General features: G+C 40.9%; 1 protein-coding gene across 3 annotated transcripts in view; it reads left to right on the top strand.

The window, feature by feature from the left end:
• The window catches only part of LOC147059179 (uncharacterized), a 204,966-nt gene that overhangs the window by 76,300 nt on the left and 113,804 nt on the right, over nucleotides 1-14,862 (top strand). For all 3 annotated transcript variants that reach the window (XM_085907134.1, XM_085907136.1, XM_085907135.1), the window contains exon 3: nucleotides 3,256-3,389. In XM_085907134.1, coding sequence (XP_085763260.1) covers nucleotides 3,256-3,389 — 134 coding nt within the window. The remainder of the gene's footprint in view (nucleotides 1-3,255; nucleotides 3,390-14,862) is intronic.

Genomic DNA, 14,862 nt, shown 5'->3' with positions numbered 1-14,862 from the left:
CTGAAAAAAAGTATAAACTTAAATCACTGCAGACAGGGACGATGATTATCATCTAATCACAGGATCAGAGTGTTCTTCATGGCTAATAAATTTTGGTAAGAGTTTGTTGCAAGGAAAGGGTCGTTATGGATTATGTTGAAACAAATCCAGCAAAATCAGATAAGTTTGCTGTACTTGGCAAGCAAAATTAGTGTACTTCAAATCATTGTGTACATTTGTGCCACTTGTCAGCAACAGTCGTATCAGTATTACCACAGTGGTTGTCTATGGCTTGCATGACCAAAGTTCATCTTTAATTACACACATTCTTTTTCCTCCTATTAAATGTTTACAAGCTTCTTAAAGATGACTTCATGTGAAGCCCTCATAGAACTGTCCCCGACGTCTTTTTTAAGTATCCCACTAAGTGCTCTCAGTCCTGTCTCAATATTGACAAATGGCTTGGCTTAATGGTCTCTTTTACATTTCAAATGAGTTTGGATGAATTAAGAGCATCCAATTAATTTGATTGTATCATCAGAGAGTTTCAGAGTTTGTGTGTGTGTGGGTATTAGTCAAGGTTTCAAGACCCAAGAACCCCGACTACATTACTAGAAAGATGACTATTGTTTTTGATTTCTTCGCACTGTCAAAGTGCCCTTGACCCCCCCCCCCCCCCTTGTGACACCTAGTTAATAAGGAATTCCCACTGTCTTATATTTTATTAAATTGCCCACAATTCTGTGCTGCTTGTCAAAGGTCAACCAATTATTGAAACAATCATTGATCCATTCGCCCTTACACTTTTGCATCGGTTTACTACTCCTTATGTCTACTTTGCAGCAGAAGATAATGGATCCAGTTTTTTAAAGACCCTGTTAAATATCTAAACACATAAAACATGTTTGAGGATAATTGCTTCGAAATCATGTGAAAAGATTGACAACTATGGAATATTTAATTGGGGAGTTATAGCGTTTGTATCTTTTTCACCATTACAGTTTTCTGGAATTTTGAGGAAATGTCTAAAACTATTATAGCGTACAGTAAGCTAGTTAGGGAGCCAAGCCTACACCCCGAAAATGCATCATGCCCGAGTGCCACAATTTACAGAACAGCTCGGTGGTGTTATTGAAGAAGAAAGTTTTGAGCCCAAAACGAAATCTAATGAAATTCAGTATGGGTGATGCTCCTGTAATTTGTCACAGTAAAGGAATATTGTCCAGTCAAAAATGAATTATAATTGTAATAAACTAATGTGTATTGTATGTATTGTGAGCTCATATCTTTTACACAATATTCTCCATGTAAGACGTCTGTAAATAGGAAAGTATTTCCTCTAATAACAGGTAGTATGAATGCTACTTAAAACTAAAAGGTAGATATTTCCAGCACATTGCTGTCATTGTAACTTTCTATATATTCTAGCACTCATGAATTATAGATCCTTCACAAGCGCACACGGTGATGCATCACCACATTCACTCTATGACGTCTTTTTGCCGGTAATAAAATAGTCCACCATTGTGTAGCCATGCATTGTAAAAGGCGTTAGTACCCCATTACAAACTTGGATTCAAGATACGCCTCTCTGCTCCTGTGCTTTAGTGTTTTCAATTGTGCTGCCAGACAACGTCACTGGTGGAGACCGAAATAACGCAGATAATCACATTCAGATATTTATCCTCAAGGGACATAGGAGGAAGTGCGGCAGGGCTCCCTGCCACCACAGGAGTCGTGACGTTAGCACTTCCATCACGCCTTGCCATCTCTCCAACAAGTGACTGAGCTACATTCATTTTGTCCTTTACATGTTTGCGCCAAGCATTTGAAAAGAAAAAAATACAACAGTAAAGCGTTCCAGACAGATAACATCTTGAAGTTATGTTATGAAAACATAATGGCGAAAAAATACTTTGCCTTATCGTGGAAAATCTACAAGGTTGTTGTCAAGGACAAATGCACATCGCAATGTTTGCTGTTGCTCTTTTTTTCCCTCCCTCTGTCTCTTGCTCTCAAACACACACGCACACACTTTTCCTCCAAAACCAGGCCACTCTCCTGGTGTGTGTATGTGTGTGTATGTGTGTGGAGATTGAGCTACTCATCAGAGCCTGTTAATTACATCGTTCTCTAAAGGGATGACAAGTTAAGCTTCTCTCTTTCTTGCTTGGGACTGAGGCATGGAAGCATTTCTAAAATAATCCCAGTGATCCATAGAGTGGACAGACACATCGCACAGTCTCATCAATGATTCGAGCTAAGTAACTACGTATCTCAGTTAAATGTCAGCTTGTACTCAAATATAGCTTAAATCTCTTTCACCTCACTTTTCCTTTGCTCTGCTCGATTACAGCAAGAACGATGAGAAAATTGCAATCTGTCAGTCACGAACACAAAAGAGATATTAGCATCTTGTAGGAGCCTGATGGATTTTTCTCTCTATCATTCAGACATATCCCCTCCATTTTTGTAATAAAGCTTGCATGATATTTTCTGTGCATGACTGAACGAAGAGCATAGTCGAAGCTACTCTGTGGTATTGTTGTACCACAACAATGCAAATTGAGCTCCACTGATTTTCACCTGGCTGAATCCCAGTCCACACCAATGGGGCTGTCTGTCGCATTTGCAGGCTATGAAGTGCATGCCAAGGCACCTGACTGAGGAAGAAAAGAGATTCATACCATAGAGGAATTTGTTCTACATTTAACACTTGCTGCAGGTAGCCAGAAACAGATCTAAGCAGTGAATTGGACAATCTGAAACCCGTACACACCTCTTGCACTGCAATGCATGTGGACTAATTGAAACACGGATTTATTTCGGTTCCTGTAGAATAAAAAATTGGTTTCTTATTGGGCACCCTCTGATGTAGCTAATTCCCTGGCCATACATGTCTGTTCCTCCGTTGTCATGCTAATAACAGTCGACTTCCAGAACAAGCATTCCTACGGAGACAGGATTGTGTGAGTTTCATTCAAACTTGAGATAATCAGGGAAGGTTTTAGTGTGTTTGTCCTCCAACTTTTATGGTGTACATTACAATCTGTTAATAGTCTGGTTTCAATTCATGGAATGCAATCAAAAAATTGGCTTGTCTTCTATATCACTATCCCATCACAGTTGTAAAGTTCACTCCCAACCATTTTTTAAATGACAGATGAAGCATCTGCTTACTTTAACCTTTGCCCAAATGCTTTTATTGAGCATCTTTATTTGTCAGCATATGGTCTGGTTTGTGTAAAATCTTCTCTTCATGTGTGTAATGTTTAGGGATGCATAGCTGGGTTGCAAGTGAAAGGAAAAACACCACACGGGCCAAAAGAAGCTGCCAGAAAAGCTTCAGAGCATCAATACACACTGGAATTGCGTCGACAAACCCTGAAGAAATATATGAGAGCTCTAAGGTTGGTGCACATTTATCCACAATACATCAATTGTATTTATTTACAGTTGATCAACTTCAAAAACACTTTCTCAAAATCTCATGGGTGTTTTGCTGCATCATGATGCAACGCATATACAATCTAATTTACACAATATTCATACAAGTCAAATATCTAAGTGACTGTGCAATGTGTGTGATTTGAAATGCTTTTATTCATTCAAGAATTGGGACCACCTCCATGAAAAATGTACCCTAATGAGCTGGCAAACGATAGAACAGTTGATTTTTACCGTTGATTTGTACTTTTTTGCTTTTATCAAAGAGGGTTCAGTTTGATACAGCTACAGCCTTTCAGGACTTTGGGTTTCAAAACACTTTTTTTACAGCCTCACCCCCCAACAAAGTGGTCTGGTGCCCCCGGCCTAGAAAATTGCTAACAAATTAGTCAGTGACTCACACCCGCACACCTGGTGAATGACCCTCACACCCATATTAACTTGATGGAATGAAAAAAAAAATGCCATGAGCCCTGGCTGCTGTGACTACACCCAAGCCTGCTTCAGTCAAGAAATCAGCTAAGTAGAACCTGTCTGACGAAATGCCGCAGGCCAAAATTACTCAAAATGCTACAACAAATTGTCATGATCTAATTAAATTCAAGAAGAGCTGAGAGTATAAGTATTGTCCATTTATCTGTCTGAAAAGATTTACAAAGTAATGCCTAAACCTTTAGAACTCTGGTGAGGGTTGAGAAAGCATGTAACAGTGGCGAATGTTCTTAGAACCAACAAAGCTACAGAAAAGGCCACAGTGATGACTCATCCAGAAGATAACAAAGGAACCAAGGACAACATGTTAAAGAACTGCTGGCCTTACTCATCTCAGTTCTGTGTCTCCAAAGACTGATAACTCTCTTTTGCTGATTTACCACATCTTGGCTAGTTAGTGTGATGAGAACTGCGGTCACTTATTTCTTCAAACAGATACCTTCATAGTAGTGTGGCACGAATACAGCTTCTCTGGTTGAAACAATTGCAACTTACATCACCTGTCACACTGAAGTCTATCCTGTCCCAGTAAATACCAATAGCGTGTGGTTGGTGTTAACTGGTGTGGGGAAGATGGAATGCCCTCCTCTAAATGCCTCAACCTCATTGCCTCTTGGTGTATTAGTCATGTAAACAACACTGGCTTATTAATGGTAAAAGCTTTCCCTAATGATCCACACCTCGCATGAGCCTGAATATCAAGTCAGGATGTAAAGAGCAGCCATAGATCATCATAATAAATGATGGGAAGCTGGCAGAATGCTTCGGGAGGAGACCTGTCCTGATTCGTATTCGCTCTCTGTTTCCCTGTCTGATTCATATGCTGTTTGCCTCTAATACATCAAGGCTGGATGATTCCTCCATTAAACCGACACATCTCTGGAGCATATTTATCAGACACTTATATATTTTGAGATGACAGTTTTTTTTTTAAATTCAACAACAAGGATTTACCCAACGTTCAAGTTTGTACTATGATCCAAAGATGAAGCCACACTTGGAGTTTCATTTGAAGATGTTTTTGATGCTGAAGGCAACTCTGGTGGGAATTCAAGTAATTTACAAATCTCATCAAATGTGTTCAGAAGATACTGTATGTGTCTCTTAACGGGTGTTCTGAGATCTGGTTGACTGCATGATCGGTCCCCCGAGAGAACCCACAGAAGCCCCGTTGTTTTTATCATGCAGGAGAAAATTGGCATCACTCTGAATTTGTTCTTGTCGAATGTTGAGCAGTCAAACGCCAGCCAGTTGTAAATAAACAAATTCACATCAGCATGGTCTGGAATGCTAACTAGCTGCACCACCACGTTGCTCCTAATAGGGTGTGATTATTTTTATGGTGGCACAGAACGCTCCATGCCAAAGATAATTTTGTAATGAATCACAATTGTAACTCTAATTTTGCTCTAATTGCCATCACTTATGTGCCGGAGCTACAAGCATGTTGTTTCTAATAAGTGCAGCCGTTGTAAAAACAGCAACCTGTTCTCGTCGTATCAAATGGCTACAGCAAGTGCTTGAAGGAAAAATAGATGAAAGGTCACAAAGAGGGAGGGTTGGCCATAAATTGGAGACATTATCCTGGCTGCAGGTGGACTTGTCCTCTATGCCGCTTCCCTCCAATTATTTGATTCACTCATTTGCTCCAAAGGTTGGATGGAGAGGATAATGGAGGGGTGACTTCATTCACTATCCTGGCGCTATCCGTCGAGACTCACTTCCCAACATGTAATGGTGACAAACACGCAGTGGACATCAACTAAGAAGTCACCGAGTTGTTCCACGTAATGCGTGTGTGACAAAAGACGCAATTGACTACCACCCAGGGAGCCGCAGGCATGATGACAAGTTGACATTCAGAGATTATCGCTGAATGTGTTGCTTTTTTTCCTCCTCTCTGGTCTTGGCCTCCATTGCAAGCACTAAAAGCATCACAGACTAAACTTTGTTTTGAAAGACTACAAAGCGATTTGTGATGAGACTGAAAAGAAGGAGCAGTGGTGACATATTGTTGGGCGGAGTATTGTGTTAAAGGATCCAAAACATTGCTTGTCGTGCTAAACTTGTTGGATTGTTTTTCCAATTCAGAGCCAATTCAAGTAGAAACGTGTCAGCAGTGCATTGTTATTGTGTTGAGACTGTAAAAGTACACCCCCCTAAAAGGAACAAGTAAAGAAACAATAGATGAAATTTAGAGAATAAGCAAAGAGCACTAAGGACTCATCAAATGAATGTGAATTGCTGGAAGTGAAGGCAACGCGAAACAGGATGATAAAGACTATTTGTGTTATTACGCCCTCAAATCCTACACTTGCACTGCAGACACTGATATTGATAGTCCCCAAATCAGTAACATGATGGTGTTTGAGCTCTCATCCCTCAATTGTTCTTATTTTCTCATTTGACGGCTCTCTGTTTCCAGGTAGATACATTTGGGCTGTTTTTGCCATTCTGCAGATCTGTAAGTGTAGGTCCCCTTGACACCTACGTATCTAAGAGGGGCAATTCTCCTCAGGGCACTGATCATATAACCAATTTTCACACATTGTGCATTACTCATGACCAGACAGCTACTTGCCTGAGGAGTGGTCAAGATTATTGCGTTATTGGTGGCTGGGGGGGTGTCATCTGAGATGCAGCAAAAGCTTTAAAAGCATGGTGTCTCTCAGATTTCAAAAAGTAAAAGTAGCGTCTGAGCTGACACTGAGCCAAAGTGCCTTTGCTGACCTTGGCAGTGGCAAATGGAATGTCTCCTTCTCCCTCCCCCCACTGTCCGCTTCAGCAAGAAATGCATTTGTAAATGTGTATGCAAGTGCTGCTAAATATGTAATTGTTTACGCTACGTGAGGACAGTGTGCATTAGGGTCACAGTTGAAGTGGTGATGAAAATCAAGGCCTATTTGTCATTCAAAGCTCAAAGTTCTCAAGCATACAGGCTATTAGCAAATTGGATTAGTGTGCTTTTCGATGTTGAGTCGTCAAAAGGGCTGTACAGTAGTCCGTAATGCGGCAGGGTTGAAAGTGATGACTCTGGATTATCGTGTTTTGCCCTGGAGCCTCAGCGTGACCTAGGGCTGTGTCGTAATAATAGTGCTGTGTGACAGCATGGCTACTCTACTCAGAGCAAATTGTAGCTGACAGTTGTTCCTGTGTGAGGACCTGTGGGCTTAAGCTGCTGCTGCTGCTGGTGGCCTCTCCATTGTTCCGCTGTCCACAATACCCCTGAAAGACACTGGTTGATGCTCTGAGCTGCACTCTTGTTGTTAAACTGCAGGCAGAGCAACATGCATTATCAACAAAACAGGTCAGTGCATGCTGGGTCGGGGGAATGGTTGATGTCTTTGTGACTCGTGAACAGTGCTACAGTTTCAGAAAGTCCAGAACAAATAATAGTCCGCCAATCATGGGATATGCTGGGCCAGGTGTGCTAAAGCTACCTGTTGTCCCCTTGCAGGATAAGGGGGGAATCCCAAATCTTAAAAGGAACAGCTGTTGACAGCAAGGTGGCAAGATCTGATGGTTTTGCCAGGGTCATTGTTTGAAAGAGTCATTCTGTGGTAGCGGGGTCGAGTATCAAACCGCCTTGCCAAACAGTTACCCCACTGTTCTCGGCCAGTCAACACACAGAGCGGTCTCAATTAGTTGCTCCAGTCATCTCCCTCCGCTGTCACATGATCCGGGGCTGTGTAATAACACACAGGGGGCAGGGGCGGTCCGGTCAGGAAATGAGATGATCCATGGCTGACAGCTTAGGCACACAGCAGCCACTTATCTGTTATTACGCTCCTGAAAAAACAATCTTACTCAGAGATCTTCGAGTGTGAGTTATGTGCATATGTTTGCGAGGATGTAAAGAAAAGTATGACATTAAAACACATTGCAAGATCGGAAGATAGTTCCTGCTAATCTTTTGTTGATGTGGGATTCTCCTTATATGTGGAGCTGAACAGCTAAGCCTCTTTCACACATGAACTGCAAAAGTGAACTCACCTGATTCATGAGACACCGAGCTTGAGTCAACATGTTGTTTCCCGAAAAGCTCTCAAGAAAGGTCTACATCACGAAGAGTTCTTAAGTTGCACGTTGTCTTTGTGGGCCACCTAAATTGACGTGGTGGGCCGTATCTGCCCCCCGGGCCTTGAGTTTGACACCAGGGCCCTATGGTAACCCTGTCAGGTGTAGTTGTGTTTACCTCGTTTTCATGGCTGACTAGGTTTCTCATTTTTTCGACACTTTAGCTCGCATTCACCGCCTGTCACATTGTCTCATGGCCATCCCGTGTTGCGCCTGAAACATAGCTGTCGTGGCTGCTGGGGGCATTGGGTAAATGCAGCCTGATAGTCTTGCTGAATATGTTAGTTTAGTTGGACTAGACTAGAGCAGTTTGAAGGAGCAAATAGGTCTCCATAAAATGAGAGTGTGAGACCTACACTAAGAGCCCTGGTTCAAAGGCTGAGACGTTGGCTCTCAGCAGAGTGCAAGATCAAAGTTAAATCCTGAGCAACAAATGTGTGTTTCTGTCACTGGTGATTTGTCTGAGTGTTTGATCATCAGTCTTCCTTATCTCCCTGCCTCACTCTGCTGCTAATATGCAGTAATGGACTGCCTTTCGTGAGACAATAGATGGAGAAACTGATGTGAACGATGAGCCTGAGGTAAAGCTGAGACACTTTTTAGACAACTTGACTCCTGGAAGTTTGGAAAACTGTGCAGTCTTTATCTATATGCTGGTAGATTATGAATAAATCATATTCTTATGTGTTTTTTATTTTTTTTATACTCTATTTTATATTCTATCCAAACAAAGTCACTGATACCTGATAATCTTTGCACAGACAAGATCATAATCTTCAACACTGATAATCTCCCTCATTCTTTCTTTCTTTGGATGTTTGCTGCAGGGCTTAGCATATATTAGAGCTGCCAATATATGGACTATTATCGTGATAAAATACAAACATGTTTGTTTTCCCTCTTAAGACCAATATAGTTGTTTCAAGTTTTTCAAACAAGTGTACCCATGTGCCATGATTACTTTTGCAAGCATACACATTTTCTTTGGCCTTACATGGTTGCTGTGTTTGCTGCCTTCGATGCTTTCAGAAACTTGTGTTTCTGCTGGACTCGCCTCAACAGGCATAATGGTTTCCAGCCCCGAAAGTGTTGTTGTGAGGCTCCATTTCCTAAACACCAACAAGACGGATCTTCTTTAGCTTTGGATGTGCTGTATAATCTTTTACTAGGTGTGTGTGTGCCTTTAAGTTATTCCCATAACAAATGTGTGTTTCTGTCACCGGACTATATTTCTGGGAGAGCCCGCCGATTAAAGGAGTCCTGTTAAGAGCTGCGTTTAAGATACAAAACTTTTATCCCAATTGCAAGCCCTGACTGAGCAATCACCTTTGTTGCCCGGTCAGGAGAGATCCAATAACACCAGCTGGTTAGCAGGGAAGCAGGCTGCTGCCTAACAGGACTCTCAGAGACCACATCTTTCTTTCGTGGCCAGCTCTGCCACATGCTGTGCACAGCTGGACAGGAAGTGGATTAACGTTGTTTTCTGGACCAGCGTTAATTGAGAGTTAAATGATGCTATAAAAGAAGGATAGGTTTGTTGTTGTTTAACTGTAGAGGCAATGAAAGGCCTCGTCTGCTATTGATTGATGATGATTGCCTACAGGCAGCAGGGTCATTGGCAGTTTACTAAAATTAGTGTATGTGCACAGTATGTTGTGATACTCTGTAGATTTTTCTCCATGATGATGGTTCATTGTCATTACCGTAGTCTAGTTGCCGCATGTGTGTGTGTGTGTGCGGGGGGCGTTGGTTGCCGACAGCATATTTAAGTGGAATAACAGATAAAATTCAGCAACCATATTATCTCGCTGGCCAGTGTAGGAGGTTGGATTACAATGCAAAATTCAATAAAATATCCATGTAGTGCATTTAAGTGTTGCCACAGTGCACTCAAACTCATTAATTACAACTGCATTTGTTTGCTCGGAGCAGCATCACACTTGTTATTGGTGCTACATTAAGTTATTTTTAACTGACTGATCAGACTTGTATTGCTTCTTGTGTTGGTCCACAGCTGAATCGTCTCTTTATTGCAGCATTTCCTTGCCCTGTTTTGACATTATCAATACAGTGACATTATATATTTGAGAGATAATATTGGAGAAAAGGAACACGCAAACATGAGACGTGAAACACGAGCATCAGTGCAGCTAAGCAATGTACAAATATACAGACAGCTTGATGGAAAATTTGGCAAGTAGGCTGGTTAAATTGAACTGAAACTACTGGTAAAAGTAGGGTAATGGGTTATTCAGGGGTAGTATAAAGCATCAGATCAACTCGTGGACCGTGCAAAACGACAACAAAACATGACCGCCATCTCTAGTGGGGGCTTATATGACTTTTGATATGATTGGTGTGGAACCTCAACAGGACCAACTGTTGCATGTTCCGAAGCAGGTTTTTTTCCCCCTAAGGTTACGATGTACAGTATTTGTAGCCCACTGCTTGTTGTCTGTGATGCTTGGATCACTCTATGCAGGGCTTTTATCAGATTTTGGAGTAAACTTTGTCTGGTTGCAGGAGGCAAGCGGACAGAGACAGTCCAAGTCTCTGGGGAGGATTAGGTAACAGGTGGGCCGAGTGTCATTCACAAAGGTCAGGCAGTACAATGCTTGCATCTCCCGCTGGTGCTGATAGCATCTTTTGTGCTTCTGCTCAGCCCTGCTCCCTATTTCACCGCTCAGCGACTTTACATCCAGTTGCCTCCGATTGTGTCGGCAGAACAGCCCCCCGGATCCAATATCGCTGCACCACTGTAAGACAATTACCCGCTTTAATAACGGGCGTCATTACTCACCCAATGGATAGAATATGAAATAGAAATTCTGAATTTGAATGTTGTCTTTTTGCGTGCGTGTGGTGATGCAAGCATTTCCAAATCCCATTTGCATCCGGGGTGATCATTAGTAGAAAGCCGTGATGAGTTTTGTTTCATAACAACTTTAAAAGTTTTCCTTGATGATAGAATTTTCATTATGAGTGATGAATGACATTTCACAGCCTGATTTTTGTTTTCTTTTTGCGACATCACTTCCATTTTAAAAGTGTGGCTCAACCTCAAGACAAAAAATGAAAAGAAACGAAAAAATGTTAAGCTAGAATTTTGTAACTTTATAGAATTTACATTTTATTTTTATTGGCTTGAGGGATCGTTGTCGGCCATTCTTGGAATGGCATGAGCTACAATGCCGATAAAGAATAAACTGAGGAGAGAATGGAATTTATGAATAACTCATGAAACGTTGTTAGTAAGCATCTTGGGGGCAGAATACAGACTGAAAACAAAACATTATCTGGAATATGAGGAAGGTTTGTTTTAAAATGAAACATTGTTAGCAAGCATCATGGGGGCAGAATACAGACTGAAAACACAAAACATTATCTGGAATATGAGGGCGGTTTGTTTTAAAATATTTATTAAGTTTATGAGAGCCTGGTTTATTTAACCATTAATTGTGCCACTTGAGTGGGAAACGAGAATGAATAAAACGGAAATACACCTCTGTTATCCTCATCTAGTCAATATAAAATGTGGCCATAGCAGTATGACGATCATGTGCTTTTATTTTATTGTGCAATTAAGATTTGTGGGTGCTAGAGTTGGTTTATGAGGACGATGAAAGACTGCACGACATCCTAACTAATTATTGCCGGTTTAGTGAGTCTTAAGCTGTACACTTGAACAACTGATACAAAAAAAACAAACATCTCATCTGATTAATTTTACCCCTCCTGGTTGGACTTAAATGGTGAAATATCAGGTCAGGTAATACACCGGTGCCTTCAGGAGTCAGACTACTTTAGTACCACTTCTACAGTCTACCAGATAAGGGATCTTGTCACATGTTGACACATGCTTTTCACTTCTGGGGATTTTACAGAGAGATTGAGATTCCACCGTTGCACTGGTTCAGAGGTACAGTATGCCTAAGTGTAATCATCTATGATGGTATAATCATACCAAATGCCACTCTGGGCTCCTGCAGCCTCTCTTGTGACAGCCCTAGCTTTCAGTGTCTCTTTGATATGAGCCAAAATTGGACTTAACAAAGCCAAGTCTCAACTTCTGAGGTGTCTTTATCATTCCAAGAGTTTCTTTTTTTTTCTGGGCTAATCTAAGAGTGCTTTTCCCATTTTAATCTCTGCCTGTGTATGAACAGTGTCCCATCGGTGCTGCCATACACCAGAAGATTAATGAACCCAATTTGCAAAAGTGACCTTTTGGCTGCTAAAGCACTGCTGCAGCTAAGCCTCTTAAGGCCTGCTTTTAAAAGAAATGCAATTTCAACCATTCTTCTGATAAAGATAAGGGTAGAACCATATCAGAAGATTTGTTTCTGGATTAAAGTGTACATATGTGGTCACTGTCCTGGGCCTGGAGGGACAGGTGTCAAATGCAGGAGGGTGACACCTTTAAACAGCGCCGTCGGTGTACACTAATCCTTTATATGGAAAGCCTGATGGTAAAGTATGTAGATGTGTAATTTGACTTCATCCGTGGAGTTTTTAAACTGTCCCAAAGTCATTGCCAAATGCTGACTGACTAAACTACAACTGAACACTATCTTCACCTTGTTGGATTTATACGTAAAAAATAATAAATCTACTTGTATACAAGGTTAGTGAAAGAGGTCCACAAGAATTGTCCAAGCACTGCACACAATTATGAACAGTAACGTTATTTCTGACGTCAGTGCAAACATAACATTGCAGGGTCCACCAATATTGCGGACCACGAGAGTCAGTGATTCATGGTTTCCATGACTATTTACAATTTTCCTATTACGCGCCAGTGTACCATCAAAAAGATTCTGAAGATATTGTTTCATCAAACAATTCCCGTCCTGTTCTGTGGTCAGCTACAGAAATCACTAGTTTGCGATGAAGTCATGTTTTTAAAATGTCCATTTGATTCTATTTGATCTCGCTGTCTCTCTTATCCTGCTTCTAAAATTTTGTTTTTTCTGAGGTTATGTGGAGCCTCTGGATCCATGGCACTTGGTCATGTGCAAATGTTTGTCTGAGCAGATTATTTATTGATCAGATGAGGACATGTATAGAATATTTAGGTCTTGAATATCATTGAAAAGTATAGTAGATGACAACTGACCCAAATCAAATCTTCCACCAGATGCAGAGACATGATATCGAAGCAAAATTAATCTACTTCATTTAGGGTATTTTCTTGAGCATTTGCTACATAAATGGCAGAAGCACTTTAAAAGGTTCTTAGCGCAAGCATGTGGTACTTTTTAAGATTTGTAATGAGCAATGTCAAGCTGTTCTTCCTTGTCTGCAGTCCCACGAGAAATCACTGTCACTGTGAGGACATCGAGGCTTTTAGAGCTTTTGTGAGTGCACATCTCAGAATCCAGCCTTAATTATTTTGTTAGGATAAATTAAATATATTTAAAGTGAGTGATCTGGGCGCCATGCCATTGCCCGAATTAGGAAGGTTGGTGGCTGTCTCTGATGGTAAACATGGTTAAAAGTCAGTAGCTGGCTCATCATGGGCATTGACATCGGAAGAGAGATTTATTACTGCCATTCATTTGGCACAAAAGTTTTGAAGCAAATGGGCAAAATATTAGGTTTGTCAAGGAGATGGATGAGGGCGCTTCTGCAGAGAAACGGCCCGACAACAGAAACTCTCACTCTGCTTGGGAAGGACCTTTTATTCCTTTAACTGGCTTTCAGGACTTAGTTTGACAGCTTGGGTATGACTTCACAATGTATTTCTCGGCAACATTTTGTCATTAAGAAATACTTTCTGGCAGTCTAATTTTGCCTCCCAAAAAGTTCATTGCTTTACCCTTTGAGTGGCATGGTATTGTCAAAAGTATTGCCTTTCAATCACTGACTCGAGACTTTTATAACATGAACATTTTTTATAACTCTTCTGGTGAGATTTGGGTATGTCTGTGGGAAGTTTTCAGTTCATGTAGAAGAAAATGTGTGAAGGTCACTGACATTGGACCTGAGAGAGGAACCCCTCTATTCGAGAATCATCCGCAAGGTGTTTGATGGGATTGGGCCAGTTTTTAAATACAAAACTCATCAAAGTGCACCCCTCCAGATTTTACCTTATCTCGTGTTATTCTGGAATAGAAAAGGGCTTTTTCCAAAGGATGCAACTGTTGTAATGAAGAGTTTGTATCTATGATTTGTTTTTTAACCTGACCTGGGACAATGTTGTATGAAATTCTAGATGATATAAATCTATGTTTTTACGTCACGATAACATCACTCCTTGCTCTGACTCTGCATACGCACACACTAATGTACGCACGCACGCACACACTTCTGAGCAGAGGTAGCAGTCATTCCCAAAACAGCATTCTTATTCCTCTTATCCTTCTCTCTGTGGCATGCTTAATTTGCTGGTTTACTCCACAAGGACATCTGCATATATAAATGATTCCATCACACCTAGTCAATTGGGCTTTGACTTGGTGGTTTGAATCAATTTTGTAATCTTTATTTCTTAATTACTTATTTTAATCATGCTCCCGCTGCTGCCATGGCACAAACTACACTAACAGTCACGTTATTATGTTCTATATACTGTATATACCATCCAAGTGTGGAAGTTGCATAGGAGGCCTTTGATAAAGTGTGCATTCAACTCATTTTGAGGTTAAAAGTGTTTTCATTAAAGCCTTTTTCGTGCGAGCTATGTAAAATTAACTTTAAATTAACATTGGGTCTCAATTATATCTGATCCAGATACAGAGCTGTAGGAACGTGGAATCAACCATCAGATCAGCAAATATTTTTTCTCAATCACTGATGATTGACAATATTCAGTGATTTCCCATGCTGGTTGTTAGTGTTTGTCAGGAAAGAAAAAAAAAACAAAACAGC

The sequence above is a fragment of the Syngnathus leptorhynchus genome, chromosome 3 (genome assembly GCF_054491065.1).
Source record: "Syngnathus leptorhynchus isolate UIUO chromosome 3, UIUO_Slep, whole genome shotgun sequence".
Taxonomy (NCBI): Eukaryota; Metazoa; Chordata; class Actinopteri; order Syngnathiformes; family Syngnathidae; genus Syngnathus; species Syngnathus leptorhynchus.
Note: the sequence above shows the minus strand (reverse complement) of the source record. Positions and strands in the feature narration are given on the sequence as shown.